General features: G+C 51.6%; 1 protein-coding gene across 2 annotated transcripts in view; it reads right to left on the bottom strand.

Annotated features, from left to right (window-relative positions):
• Nucleotides 1-15,299, bottom strand: part of CCDC63 (coiled-coil domain containing 63) — a 33,353-nt gene that overhangs the window by 6,814 nt on the left and 11,240 nt on the right. For both annotated transcript variants that reach the window (XM_037052088.1, XM_037052089.1), the window contains 5 exons: nt 10,845-10,964; nt 8,304-8,485; nt 7,309-7,490; nt 6,390-6,610; nt 1,829-1,903 (listed from right to left, as the gene is read on the bottom strand). In XM_037052088.1, coding sequence (XP_036907983.1) covers nt 1,829-1,903; nt 6,390-6,610; nt 7,309-7,490; nt 8,304-8,485; nt 10,845-10,964 — 780 coding nt within the window. The remainder of the gene's footprint in view (nt 1-1,828; nt 1,904-6,389; nt 6,611-7,308; nt 7,491-8,303; nt 8,486-10,844; nt 10,965-15,299) is intronic.

Raw genomic sequence — 15,299 nt, 5'->3', positions numbered from 1 at the left:
AAGTGACCTTTAGCAGGAGCTAAGCACACATCTTGTGAGCCCATGGTTATTAAGACAAATTCTCCTGCATAGAGTATTTGCATTTGAAAAGGCTTCCAGGAGTCCTGCTAAATCCAGAGAAGGAAGAGCTGGTGGTGGGAGACATCCTTGGGGTTGTCTGGTCTTAGACCTTCAAAATCCCGAGATGCAGGGCAGCACTAGCCCCAACCTCAAGAAGGCACCTGGATGCTGGATGACCCTAAGCTGAGGACGTGGGACCGCAGGCCCGTGCCTCACTTGAGGAGGGTCTCCTTGAACTTGGGCCCTGCCTGGAAATCTGATTCTTCATTCCTGGACTCTTCCAGGAGGACTATCTGAGCTGCAGCAGCTCAATGGGCAGTATGTGCTTTGCTGCCCTCCAGTGGCCCATCGGAGAATGGCACCACCATGGCTGTGTACCAGGTGCAGGCTAACAGCAGCCCCAGAAAAGGGAAGGGAAATGACCTACGAGCACAGTTCCTGGGCCAGGAACTACTGGGTTAAAACGCCTTTGCCCTCAACTCCCTGGGTTCACATCTTTGGCGGATGTTTGCTACCTATTCTTCCTTTATACCTGGATAACAAACCCCTGATTGTACTCAGGGCATTTCCAACTCTCCTTCGCAATGGGGAGGGCCAGTGTGGTGTAAATACAGAAGTCCCTGGAAGGGATTTCAGGGAAAGAACTTTGAGCCAAATGACACACCAGCAAGGCCTTTGTTTTGTTTTGTTTTGTCTTGCCTCTCCCTCTTTCCCACTTTCTTCCTATGTGGAATGTATATGTTATGGCTGGACCATCAGCAGCCATACTGCAACTATGAGGCATCCTTGGGAATGTAAGCTGCACACTAAGGGTGGCAAAACAGAACAGGGGAGCATGGGTCACTGATGATGTCATGACCAGCCCTGAAGTGCCTATCTTTGGATTTATTTCTTAACAAAGTAAATAAACTTCTATGTTTTTAAAAAGATGTTATTTATTTACTTTGAGAGAGAGGGGAAGAAAGGGAGAAAGGGAGAGAAACATCAATGTGCAAGAGATACATGGATCGGTTGCTCTCACACACCCCCCACACTGGGGACCTGGCCCACAACCCAGGCATGTGCCCTGACCGGGAATCGAACCAGTGACCTTTCAATTCACAGGCCAGCGCTCAATCCACTGAGCCACACCAGCCAGGGCTAAACTTCTATCTTGATTAGGGCCACAGTTATTCTTCGTCTCTATTATTAGCAGCTAAATACTATGCAAAGTTCCTGCAGCCCAGATCCATGTTGTCAGTCAAGCGACTTTGCCTCTCTGAACCTCCGTTTCCTCACTGTAAAATGGAGAGATCACAGCAGGTGCCTCACAGGGCTGTTGAGAGGATTAAATGAAATAGTGCAAGCAAAGCCCTTCGCCTAGTATTACTGGTATGTAGTAATTGCCCAAGAAATGTTTGTAATAACTATTACTGATTGAGAATGGGCTACAGCTAGGACAAGGGGGAGAAGGAAGGAGAGCCCGAGGCAGAGACATCTGTCTGCAACTCGCCAGCCTGGGGTGAGTTTACGGGTGCACGCCCTGGGCTAAGCTCCCTAAAGCCTTTAACGGGGACAGGGACGAAGAGGCCCTAGAGACAAAACTCAGCTGTGATGCCTGCTGCAGAGGCTGCCTGTGACAAAGGGTCCGAACCTGTCGAGTCCTGACTCAGGCCAGTAGACAGTCACAGGGCAGGTGTCTTACTTCTGAGAACCAACGGACAGGCTGCCTGACAGACAAACAGACGACGGAAAGCCCGGCGTCCCTCCCTCCCCATCCTGGTCTCACCTCCAGCTCCCTCAGGACAGAGTAGTTGTCATCCTGGGACATTTTCTGCTGGGACTGCAGGAGGGAGATCTCGTTCTGTTTGGGAGGAAACCAGACCGTGAGGAAAAGCGGGTGCTTTCCTCCCCGCCACGCCTGGAAAGGAGCCTGTGCCTCAAGGAGTTGATGAAGATTTAAATGATCCCACCCAAGGAGCCCAGGACCCCTGAGCCCCCCTAATCAATACAACAGCGAGGGCCTGGGAGGGTGGGTGGCTCATTTTTTCTGGATAAATATCGAGAACAGCATGGTCAACACAATTTCCTGAGATGGTATCAACGTTGTCGGCACCATCCAGTAGGACAGCACCAGCCACGTGTGGGCATTGCACACTTGAAATGTGGCTAGTGCCCCTGAGGGACTAATTTTTAATTTTAATTTAAACTTAAATCATGGCTACTGTAATGGACAGGTGGCTCCAGAGCAGGGTTCTCGAATCGGAATCCCCTGGGAGCCTGTGAAAACACAGAGTGCCGGCCCCACTCCCGAAGGCTCAGATCCGGCAGCTTTGCGGGCGCCCAGGATTGTGCATTTCTAAAAGGTTCCCAGTAGATGGTGCTGTTGCTGCTGCTGCTACAGCTGCTGTTCAGAGGCCAGATTTGAGAACCCCGGGCTAGACCAACATGCCCAGGTACAGAAGGTGCGCACCTTTTGAACGATCAAGTCCATCCCTGGGAATCTGTCCCATGGAAATAACAGGATGAGTGGGCAAAGGTGGTCGCTCAAGGCTGTCCACTGTGTTATTATTTATAATGGCCCCCACTAGGGACATCCTAAATGTCTACTGATAGGGGGTCAGTTTAGTCAATGATGGTCCATTCGTATCATGAAGCGGAAGGGTCTCAAATAAGAATATGGTTAGATGCCGAGTCGTGGCCCGTTCTCAGAGAAGCTAGGTTTGTAGATATGGGATAGGGCCTGGGGAAAATGCATTTTTAAGAAGCATCTTGTGATTCTACCACAGAGCATCCAGGACCCCCCAGAACCACTAAAAAGAACATAGCAGGTGTCGGGAGGTACCTGGGATGAACTGTTGGGAGAAGAGTTTATGGCCATCCTAATGCCAGAGACAGGCTGTGTAGCTGAGAAAAAATACCATCATGGTGACTGGGAAGATCTACGCGCATTCTGTTTGGGAACATCCTGGCCGGTCAATTTACAAATGGGGTCCTCAAATCCCTCTCTATGATTTGACTCTGTCACTCCACTGGGACTAGTAAGTGCTCCTTCCTGGAACATGAGAATTCGGGGTCCTGCCAACTCCTTCCCTCATTCCTTCAGATGTTTGCAAAGACCATCCCTGCGATACTAAATATGGCCACCAGAGGGCAGTGACGCAGCACCGAAACGCGAGGTCCTAAACTCAAACCCAGCTGCTCTGCAGGAAGGAGGCCGCAATGGGGAGCGTTATAGGGGCAGGGGCGCTCAGCTCCCCGTGGGAAAGTGGGCCGGAGTCGTCAAATCTGACTTTCCAAGAGAAATCAGAAATCCGCAATTTCATGTGCAATATCTTGATTTTTAAATGCTGGCAACCAATCGATTTAAAATTTGGGAGGTGGTGAAGAACAAGCCAAAGAACGAAGGCTGCATGTGTCCGGCTTAGGGCCTCTGATCACAGTCCTCCAGGGAGGGGTGAGGCCAGAGGTTAGAATTCTAATTGTGTTCAACTTAAAAAAAAATCTGAACCCTAGTTTGAGCAGAGGTGCCACAAGAAGGCAGGACTCGAAGGTCTCAGACCCCTCTGTCCCCACCGCTTCATCCGGGACTGCTCCATGTCACGTTCTATATAGTGGTGTTTCCTCATGACCCGGGTTGAAACACAAAAAAAATGTTCTATGGATTTTTTGGTAAAAGTTTGGAAACTACCGCTGTAGTCCTAGTCACTCTACAGACCAGGAGACTGAGGGTCAGAAAGGGTGAGAACATGGTCAGTCCCAATGCCAGGGACGGGCTGTGCAGCAAAAGGAGGAAAGGAGAGTACTCAAGGTGAATGGCAGGGCCAAGGTCAGTCGCTGTTTGGGAGCCATTNGTCGTCAAATCTGACTTTCCAAGAGAAATCAGAAATCCACAATTTCATGTGCAATATCTTGATTTTTAAATGCTGGCAACCAATCGATTTAAAATTTGGGAGGTGGTGAAGAACAAGCCAAAGAACGAAGGCTGCATGTGTCCGGCTTAGGGCCTCTGATCACAGTCCTCCAGGGAGAGGTGAGGCCAGAGGTTAGAATTCTAATTGTGTTCAACTTAAAAAAAAATCTGAACCCTAGTTTGAGCAGAGGTGCCACAAGAAGGCAGGACGCGAAGGTCTCAGACCCCTCTGTCCCCACCGCTTCATTTGGGACTATCCCATTTCACTTTCTTTTTTTTTTTTTTTTTTTTTTAAAGATTTTATTTATTTATCTTCAGAGAGGAAGGAGAAAGGGAGAGAAACATCAATGTATGGTTGCCTTCCATGCGTCCCCTGCTGGGAGTTGGCCCGCAGGGAACCAGTCTGCAACCCAGGCATGTGCCCTGGCTGGGAATCGAACCGCGATCCTCTGGTTCGCAGGCCCGCACTTACGTCACGTTCTATATAGTGGCGTTTCCTCATGACCCGGGTTGAAACACACAAAAAAAATGTTCTATGGATTTTTTGGTAAAAGTTTGGAAACTACCGCTGTAGTCCAAGTAGTCACTCTACAGACCAGGAGACTGAGGGTCAGAAAGGGTGAGAACATGGTCGGTCCCAATGCCAGGGACGGGCTGTGCAGCAAAAGGAGGAAAGGAAAGTACTCAAGGTGAATGGCAGGGCCAAGGTCAGTCGCTGTTTGGGAGCCATTTCCAGTGCCTCCCATGGTGTGCAGGGCGTAGGGCGTTCCTGGGCATCAGGGATGCAGCGGTGAGCTGGACGTTCTCCATCTGTCCCAGGATCCTCCCCTCCCCAGGCCACCCTCTGCCCCCGGGGGCGGGGGGGGGGCATCCTTGCCTTGTGCTTTGGTCGGGCGCGGCCCATGAGACACACTAGTGAGGGATGACACCGTGGAAGGAGAATGAGGTGGGGGGGGGGTACTTGCCCACTCCTGGGCAGACCACTTGTTTGGTCACATCCCTCCCGGAAGGACACACAGACACCTTTCTCTACACACCGCTCTCCTGACTCCAGGAGCGGCTCCCTCCCCTCTCCAGGTCTGGAGCCCTCTCTTCTCGCTGGTCCTGCGTTCTCCCTGTTCAGTGTCCCTTAGACCTTTGTAAACGGTCCCTCTGAAAGAACTCACCTCAGCCTGCCCATTGAGGGCACGCCATCCGTTTCCTGCGACAGCCACCTCCACCTCTTCCGGGCCGTGTGCCCCGCACTATTACTATCTATCGATCTATCATTATCTAGCAATAGTCTTTAAGTCAAGCAGAGCTTTCATGTTACTGTGCTGATCATTATTTGTCTGCTGTTACTACTCACCACACTAACAATATCCAAGTCACAAGTTGGCTCTCGAGCTATGTTTCCTAGTCCTCATGATAATTAATTCCTCGCTGGTAAACTAAAAGTGTCACCTATCCATTCTAGCTGCTGTCTACTTGTCCGTAGCCAGCGTACAAACCCATTGCTCAGGAAACGGTGTCATTACAAAAGGAAGTGGCTTCTCTCGTCAGGTAAACAGAGCACTGGGGCCTCAGAAGGAGGAACAATGATGTCCGGGGGGGGGGGTGGTGACACTTGTGCGGGGTGAGGACTAATGAGTGGCATTTCACCAGAAGTAAAGCATCAGGATGGGGAGGAGGGAAGGGCACAGTCCCCTGTGTGTGGGACAGCCGTAACTGGCAGCCGCTGAGGGGTCACGGGGGGTCACAGTGGGAGCTGAGTCTGCAGGGGCAGGTCGAAGGCAAGTTCTGAGGAGCCTGGAGTTCAGACTCTGGACTTTGCAGACATCCCAGAGGCTCCTTATGGATGCTCTGGAGAGTATTGAACTTGGGAGATAACAAGACCAACCAAGGCCAGCAGGTTCCTTCACAACAGGACTTGTCAGAATGTTTACTCTGCTCCCGCCCACTGAGTCTCTCCAAGATGAGCTGCTTTCTCCTCCCAACTCCGTGAAGCTGTTGGTGGACAGAGGTCAGCAAGTGTTTAAGGCAAAGGGCTAGACGGTAAATATTTCTGGTCTGTCTTACATAGTCCCCTTTTATTATTTTTTTCTTATACCCCTATAAAAATGTAAAAACCACCCTTTGTTCATGGGCTGCACAAAAAAACAGGCCACAAGCCATGGTTGGCCCTGGCGACCGTGTCCTGAACCCTGGATTCTAAATGTCACTTGCAGCGAGGGGGCAGGACCACATTAAGTGTGTATATACATTGAAAGACAAATACCAGCCTCAGGAAGGTTAAAAGGCCAGGGGAGCACAGGGAAATGCAGCGTTTCCCAAACCGATTTGACCCGGAGGCCCATTTGGCTGCAGGGCACCCCAGGCAGTGTTCCTCGGAGCCCCCTCTGGGGAAGGCTCTGGGAGCCGCTGGGTCTCAGGCCTAGGAGAGAAGAGCTGCCCTGACCTGGATTTTCTCGATCTTCTTGTGCATCATCTCCATGTCATTGTTCAGCTCCGTGACGTATGTGAACCGGGCGAAGTTCTTCTCCTCCTTGTCGAGAAAGTCCTGGATGAGCTGATTCAGGCTGCCATTCTCGGCCAGCTTCAGCAGCCGGAGGTAGGCCACCTCGTAGCTCTCAAAACTCTCACCCTTGCTCTTCTTCCTGGGCGTCTTCACCTTGAGAGCTAGAAAGGGAAAAGCAGCAACAGGGAATCTGACCAGGAAGGTGCTCAGTGCGGGGCCCAGCAGAGACAGGCCCTGTGTGGTCCCCTCTGTGCCCTGGGCAGGACGCCACACTTTCCCAGGAGACGCAGCAGGGGCTTCCCTCCTTCGTTGCCTCGTGAATAGAAAACTGAACACCTACTATGTGCCAAGTGCTGAGCTGGGGTCTGTGGACACAAAATCTTTGCCCCGCGGAGAGTTGGTAGAGGAATCAAACAAAAAAGGAAAAAAGAAAAACAGACCCCAAACAGACCCCCACTGGGGCCTGAGCAACGGAGGAGACCCATCAGGTGCTGTGACACGGAGCAGCTGGACAGTCAGGAACATCCTCTCAAAGGAGGTGCCATTTGAGCAGGATGAAATTCGAGGAGGCCCTGGGGACAAAGGGCCTGCAGCAGGCTCAGAACTTGGTAAATCCATGGAATCAGAACAAAGGAGAGCTCCAGCCTGGACACCTGCAATGGCCAACTCCCCGGAACTCAGCCTTACCTTTCTGATTTGGTCCCCGTGTGGCCATTAGAAGGATCTTTCTAGACCTTCCTAGGCACACCTGGCCCCATGACCCCTTTCCAGGCCGAGGCTCCCCATTGTCCTTGGGACGGAGTGGAGGCCCCTGAGCATGGTTTAAGATCTGGTCCCCTCCACCCTCAGGAGGGTGCACCTTCTTCCTTTTTGGCCTGCTCCTCGAACTCCGTGCGGTCATTCAGCTTGGTGAGCAGGAAGGCCTTGAGCTTGGTCTCGTGGGCGTAGATGCGCTCCAGCTCTCGGATCTCCAGGTTGTACTGAGAGATGTCTTTCTGCTGCCGCTCCTTCATGGCCCCCATGCGCGCCGTGGCTTCTAGTCTGGGGGAAGGGGGCCACAGAGCCTGGGGGTCCAGAGGACCTTCCCTTCCGCGCCCCTCTCCCTACCAGCCCAGGGGGACTGTCTGCCAACGGTCACCACTTCTTTTAATCCGAGGGTGGAAAAACAGCCCTCTTTCCCTGAATGACAGGAGCTCCCAGCTGTAGCCCACCTTCAGGAAATTCTTTTTCTATCACCATCGTCACCAGCACACACATCTCCATCATCGTCACCGCCATCACCATCGGCACCACTTGTCCATTACTATGTCCCAGCTTCTCCAGAATGCACGGATATTATTTACCCCTCACGGCCACCCAAAGAGGCCCTATCACGATGTTGTTGTGTGGGAGCCGGGGTTTGAACCCAGATCTCACTAACCCCAAAAGTCGTGACCTTCGCAGCCAACCTGTATGTCTTTGCCCCGTGAGTGTAAAACCAGGAGGCGGCCCGGACGGAGAGAGACCCCTAGGACTAGAGGTAGGGGCACCTGGAGGAGACCGTACAGCACGGAGATTTGACTCTCAACTCCACCCTACAGGCCATTTACCGGGATCTCAGGCATCTTGGCCTCTCTAAGCCTTCACTTCCTGGTCTGTAAAATGAGGGTACAATTCCTATGGCACTTTTAAGGGTTGGACTGTTTACCCAAGGCACCCAGCATCATGCGTTGGCACACATTCAGTGCTCAGAGTTACGATGATGATTTAAGGTCCTACAAGCACAGGGGCAGGGGTGGCCCAGAGTAGGAAGGCAGATGCTCCGCACGGGGCTGAGAGGCATTTTTGCCCCGGGGACCCCTCCCCTCAGCCCACCTCTGCTCATAGGCCTGCGCCGACTGCTCGATGGCCACGTTCATGGTTTTCTTCTGCATTGACAGGCGCCGATGGAGCTGCTGGAAGACGTTGTCATAAGCAGCCTTCTCGTATCGTAGGTCCTCGATCTCCTTCCGGAGCTTAGCATTGGCGGTCAGCACCTTGTCAAACTGCACGGTGACCTGAGGTGGGGGTAGGGTGGTGCTTCAAAACGGGGCTCATCCCTCGGGCCTAAGGTAAGCTTCCCGCCCCGGGGTGGAGGGTCTTCTCCCCACCCCTCACTCCAGGCCCGCCAAACCGTGGCTTGGAGCACTGGGTGAGAGGCTTAAATTGGCCACCAACCGGCTCAGTGGCCTTTGGCAAGTTACTTTTTCTGGACTTCAAAATTCTCACATCCTTTTATTTTTGTTACATGTGTTTATATTCTGTGTTCAGTGATACTTTTTTAAAGGTTTTATTTATTTATTTTCAGAAAGAGAGGAAGGGAGGGAGAAAGAGAGGGAGAGAAACATCGATGTACAAGAGATACATCAATCAGTTGCCTCTCGCTTGGGGACCCAGCCTGCAACCCAGGCATGTGCCCTGACTGGGAACCGAACAGGTGACCTTTCGGTTTGGAGGCTGACACAGTCTGCTCAGCCACACCAGCCAGGGTGAATTTCTCACCTACTTTTACACCTAATTTCTAGTTTTCCGTAATTACAGGAAAGAGGGGAACAAACTAAATGACACCATGAGGAACAATCAGCCAAGTGGAGAAAGTAGAACTTTCCACAGGACGACTGACCCGGGTTCTTCAACTGGTGACACGGGCAGAGCTGGGGAGGGGGGAGCACTTTAAGGCAGAGCTTCTCGAACCGGCACTGTGACATCGTGGGCCAATGACTCTGTGGTGGGGGCCGTCCTGTGCTTTGCAGAGCAGTAGAGAAGCAAGCCAATACTGAACTGTCCCAGGGAGAAACCGAGAACCTGAACAGACCTCTAACACACAAGCCGACCTCTGCAGATGAGCCATCCTTAAACCATGCATGCATTTATTCATTCATTCAATCGACAGATGTTTGGTGAGCACCTGTTCTGAGCCTCACACCAGGCCAGGCATTAATGGTTCTTAACCAAGGGGACCTTTAGGCCCACCGGGGCTGTTAACGACAGTGCAGACGCCTGCGTACAAGCCTGGGAGGTTCTGATTCAGCGACTGTAGAGCAGACCCACGAACCTGCATTGTAACACGCATCCTATGCATTCGGAGGCTGCAAATCACTGTGCAAGGATATGAAAGACACACTGCCCTGCCCTCCTGCAGCTTCCAGGCTTCTCAGGCAGGCGGACAGAGATCAGATCACATTTGCTTCAGCCACTCCAGGTTAAAGCTTGGGGGTCAGAATTTTGGCAAAGCTGTAAGCCTAGTGGAGTGAGTTAGTTACAGGCTTCCCTCTAAACCAATTCACTTTCCTTCTGCTTGAGTCATGTGCTGGGAGCTGTAATTTCACCAGCCAGACTGGAATTTGTGCTTTGTACCTGCCCAGCGTGCCTCTTCCCTTTCTTTTTGCTTTTATAGGGGAACTACTCCCCCGACTCGAAGGCCAGGGAGTTGGATAAGGCTGCCATCCCCGGCCTAGAGCAGGGACAGCAGTCCAAGGCAGTCACGTGACTCCAGTCCGCTAGTCCATTCTTCAGACCACAATGATTGGGTCAGGAATGGGCACATGACCCACGCTGGCCCAATGGGAGCCCTGGAACTTGCGATTGAACTCTCCGGGCAGAGACGCTCCCTGTCTGCTGGTGTTTGTTCACACTGGGGGCCCCCCAAGCATCAAGTCCACCCAGAGTTTAGATGGACAGATACAGTGTCCTAAAGACAGGTTTGGAGCCCCTAGGGCCACCTACAGCTGAAGGCACTACTTCTCCCCAGAATTTTTCATTTCTACGACCAATCCATCACCTATTTTTGTTTAAACCAGTTTGCACGTGATTCCTGCTTAATGCCAAAGTCCCGGCAGAAACACTTTTCTTCTGATCGAGTAACGCGCATTTGTGCCTAATCTCATTCAGAAACATCGACGACAACCAAAAGGTACTAGCTGAATAGAGAGGCGTGCGCAGACTGGCACGGGGTGGGGGCGGGGCAGGTCTAACGGACTCTGCCTGGCTAAGGGCAATATTTGAGCCACTTCTTGAAAACAAGTAGGAGTTTTTGAAGCAGGGAACTCGGAGTCCGCGTCCCAGAAGGGCAGGGTTGGCAGAGAGTGTGGGGACAACAGTATGTGCTAAGGTACAGGGGCATGAAGGAGAAAGGCAGCTTGGGTAACCGTGGGCCAAGCAGAACACGTGGGACAGAGTGGGCAGAACACAGGGAGCGGACGCTGAATTCTCATAGGCTGCCCGGCCTAGACGTGCACCATTAGGTCTCCGCCTCCTTAGCCGACCCACTGAACCAGTGTATTCTGCCAAGGGCACCCCGGACATCGGACATCGCCCTCTACTCCGAGCAAAGGGAGGCGGAGCTGTTTGTGCAGCTGCAGGGAACATTCTACGTACAAGGTTCAAACGAGTTTCTAACACGTGGATCTGTTTTTGCAGTTTCCGGGGGCTATGGGCCTCCTGTAACTTTGTGAAGATCTGTTTTTGGTTTATAACTTTTTTTTCCATCTGAATAATCTGAAAGAAAAAAAGAAAGATAAAACCCAGCTGTGTTAACGTCTATATGGGTCCAAGTTCAACAGCTCACTAGCTTGATTGGGCTAAAACAAAAGCTGCAACTTTTCTTTTCCCATAAGTGGAATTTTAATTTCTCTCTCCGGTGCCTGCTCGATTCAACTTAATCTTGGCCAGTCTCGGGTAAAATGAGGCCATTCAGCGTTTTGGCTCTCACCTCCATATGCACACTTCACTGTGGGCATACATTCCACCTAACCCGAACGAAAGCCCTGCTTCCCAGCGGAAACGCTCCCGCTGGCCCCTTTGGGCTCCTGCAACGATGGGACACCATTGGCACTTCAAGGGTGAGGCATGAAGTGTCACACATCCTGCAACACGTGAGACGGCCCCAGACATCCAAGGATTGTCCCCGTGGACTGCCCAGTACCCCTCAGGATGTTATGCAGGTGGAAAAAAAAACCCCAAAACAACAAAAAAACCTGTATGATTTTCTGTACCTACAATCAAACTGCCTTCTACATCAAAACACACCATATTTTTCATTCTTTTCTAAAAGACGCTACATTATCCAGGAATGTAGTCACTGGATACATCGAGAGCATGCTCTTTGTCTGGGGCGTCCCCAAGAGTTGGCCACCATTGGGGAAGTCATGTGACCAGCACAACCTGGAGCGTGTTCTTCGAGCCGAGGATACGGTGAGAAGCAGTCGGCAGAGTGCGATGATGCCCCGTGAGTCTGTGTATCAACGGCAGGCCTCTGACTCTACCTTTCAGGTCAGCCCCTTGGCCATAGCCAGCCCACTGCCTGTTCGTGTAAATAAAGTTTTATTGGCTCACCGCCATGCCCATTCTTTATCTATTGTCTATGGCTGTCTTCCCACTACAAAGACCGAGTGAAGTGGTTGTGACCTGGCCCACAAAGCCAATCTATTTGCTCCCTTCCCCGCCGCAGGGTCAGTTCGCAGGCCCTGTTCTGGGTAAGTCAGGCCAGAACACTCACGTATCAAAATACACACTTCTACATTTATTGAGATAAACAATTTTAAAAATATTTAAATCAATAATCTTAGCATAAATCACTTTTGTTTATTTCTCCTTTACATTATCTTCAGAGCATCATAATGATTTCAAAGAATAAGGGCAAAGGATTAGGTTGTCCATGAATTTTATTTCAGGACTGTGAAGCTGGTGTTACAAGGTATTTACTGTCAAAACACGGGCACTGGCAGGCCCAGCGCTGAGTGGAAGAAATCAGACAGGAAGCCCACCACTAGAAGGGGCCATTCGCAGGCAGTTTCATGTTCAGGCAAAGCAAGTCTATGATTCTCGGGGTCAGAGGACAGGCCCCGCCTCGAAGGGTGGGTCATGGGGGAGGGCACCCAGGGGGCCTTCTGGGTGCTGAATGGTCTATATCTGGATCTTGGTGATGGTTACTCAGGTCTATAAAAGTGTAAAAATTCATCCAGGTGCACCTTACAATGTGTGCCCTTGACTGGGCATCATTAATAATTCAGTGGAAGGAGGAAGGCGCGAGGGAGGAAGAAAGGAAGTGACCTTAAGAAGGAAGGCAAAGAAATGGGTGTTGGGAGTGACAGGTTTAAGAACCCCCATCCTACGAGACCCACAGATGGGCTGTGTGTTTGGCAGGTTGCTTCCCAAGGGAGAGATGAGTATATACACAGATTCCACGTCCCTGGCTTCGGTGAGTCCGGAAACAGCAGTTTCGGTGGGGAGCGCGGCACAGAAGTTGCTGTGACCACTAGGGGCAGTACCAGAGACAGTGGCTACCCGAGAAAGGGACACGGAACACAGACAATCCCTTCTAGATACTTCTAGAAAGAGGAAAAGCCGGCAATGATTTGGAATTGCAGAAGTGTTGTATTTCATTTTGCTTTTTGGTTGTGCTTGGCTCTGAGATTTTTTTTTTTTAAGATTAAAGAGACAAAGCAAGAGAGGGTGGCAAAGAGAACAGTAAGGATGCTCGTTGATGAAGCCAGGTCTTCATGGGGGAAGGGTACCGAGGGCACCTAACGCAGGAGGGGCCTGACCTTGCAGAAGGCCAACAGCGCCCCTTCCTCCGAGGACGCCCACGGAGCGGAGACGAAGAATGCAGGGTCGGGGTGCAGGGGAAGGCGTGGCTACCGCAGTCTTTTAAAGCAGGTGAAACAACCCTGAGCCAACTATGTCCAGAGGACTTCTTGGGAAGCGAAGAACACATGTGGTACCTACATGCAATGTGCGGCCTTGGCCCCTGGGACAGTGAAGGGGCATTCATGAAAAGACCAGTGAAATCCAAATCAAGTCTGCCATCCTGTGAGCAGTACTGTGCCCGTGCTAACTTCTCAGTTCAAGCGGAGACAGTAACTGCTCGCGTTAGGGGACACTGGGGGAAGGGTGTGTGAAAACTCTGAACTGTCTTCGCAACATTCCTGTCAATTTTAAATGATTTCCAATTTTAAAGTCTATTTAAAAATAATCAGTCAGTAGAAGCACTCCTGACACACCACAGACTATCCGTAAGGATAATGGATCCTGGCTTCAGGTAAGTGAAATACACCCTGCCACAGCCAGCAAGAAAGAACTTCAGTGTCTCTCTCTATCCTTGTGACTCCAGCCAAGTTCTCTGGGCCCGAACACCCCCTGTCACCTTTGCAAAGAGCTCACTTCATTGTTCCGCATACAAACACTGTGGATAAAGTCATCTCGGAACACTGCCAACCGTGTGCGTAACTAGTTTGTGGTGTGGCGTTTGTCCACACCAGGCACACATCTATAGTAGCTGCCAGTACATTTGAGCTGAGACTGGAAGAATAAACAGGAGTTCAAGCCAAGAGGACAAGGGAGGACCATCCAAGCAAAAGGGAACAACGTGTGCCAAGGCCTGAAGTGAGAGAGCACCGTGGGTCACGAAGGCAGCCAGCCAGTGTGGCCGCAACACAGAGGAGGAGGGGACCAGAGAGAAGGCGGCAGAGGCAGGGGGCGCACGAGGCAACAGAGCCGGCAAACCACCCTGGGGGGCTTGGTCTTCACCAGAACAATAGGAATTACTGAAGAGTTTGAAGCAGAGGAAAGTTGCACTGGGATTTCCAGGTACATACGATCAGTAGACATTTATGGAGGACCTACTATGTTCTGGGCACAGGAATAGACATAGGTCCAACCCGACATGGTCCAAACCCATGGTCCCATGGTCCAAACCCAACATGGTCCTTGCCCTCCTGGAGGTGACAGGTGAGGGAGACATTAGGTGACACTGGTATTAATGACCACAGGGAGGAGTGCAAGGGAGGAGGAGCCATGTGGTATCACGAAGAGCGTGGGGGGGTGTGCTGGGATCTTTTGTTTGCCCCCCCCCCCCGCAATATCCATCTTTACTCTGCTCCACCGGCCCAGCCCTGTTCCCCGAAGACTGGCCTGGAAGGAATCCACAGTGACACCTTGCTCTGGGGAGCAGCGGGTAAGAAGAGAAAGAGGCTGGGATACTTACTCCCCCTGGCTTGCTCCTTGCCTCCAAGTTCCAGACTGACCCTCCTGTCTACTGTCGCTAACCCTCCAGTGCTTCAATGTCCCTACTCTGCGCTCACAGCCCTGAAAATCATCCCTTCATAATAAAACTCTTCTCCACGTGCCCCACTGAGCGCGCTGTTTCTTCCCGGCCAGGAACCTGACTAACACAAGGGGGACAGGCTGCAATCTGCGGAGAGGGCACAGACAGGTCCCCCGGCCCTGAGAGAGTCATGTTTCAGTTGAGACCTAAAAAACAAGCAGCCAGGGTGACTGGGGGCAGGGGCAGTATGTGCAAAGGCCCTGAGGTGAAAAAAGGCCTCTCCTATTGGGGGGGAAAAAGTCTTTCAGGTAGGGTGAGCTAAGTTAAGGAGGATATTATTTGGAATGTGGCCAGAGGGTAGGCAGGGGCTAGATCGCACAGGGCTTCTCAAGCCCTTGTAAGGGGTAGAGTCATTAATGCTATTCGGCAAACACCTCTCATTCTCTGTCTTCCAGATCCGTGGGAGGGCTCCACGTCCTGGACTCCTGAGGACGGGTAAAGTGGACTGCTTTGAGTATGGGTATCGGGGGCCATTGTGGGTTTGGTAGACCATTTTGAGCCAATCAGTCACAAGCAGAAGTGATACATATATCACTAGAGCATTCGATTGCCGGTGTGAGGCTGTTTTTTTTTTCTACCACAATGCTTGGCAATGGCCAAGACAGTGGCCATCCCATCGACCTGGCCCCAGGATGAGAAGATATCAGAGCCCCTAGCCAATCCCTGATAGACAGGAAGCATGAATGAGGAAGAAACCTTTCTTATTTTAAACCACTGAGTTGGGGGAA

This window comes from Sturnira hondurensis, unplaced genomic scaffold (assembly GCF_014824575.4).
Source record: "Sturnira hondurensis isolate 20B ecotype Veracruz unplaced genomic scaffold, ASM1482457v3 Scaffold0007406, whole genome shotgun sequence".
NCBI classification, from domain to species: Eukaryota; Metazoa; Chordata; class Mammalia; order Chiroptera; family Phyllostomidae; genus Sturnira; species Sturnira hondurensis.
This window is presented reverse-complemented; position numbering and strand designations above follow the sequence as displayed.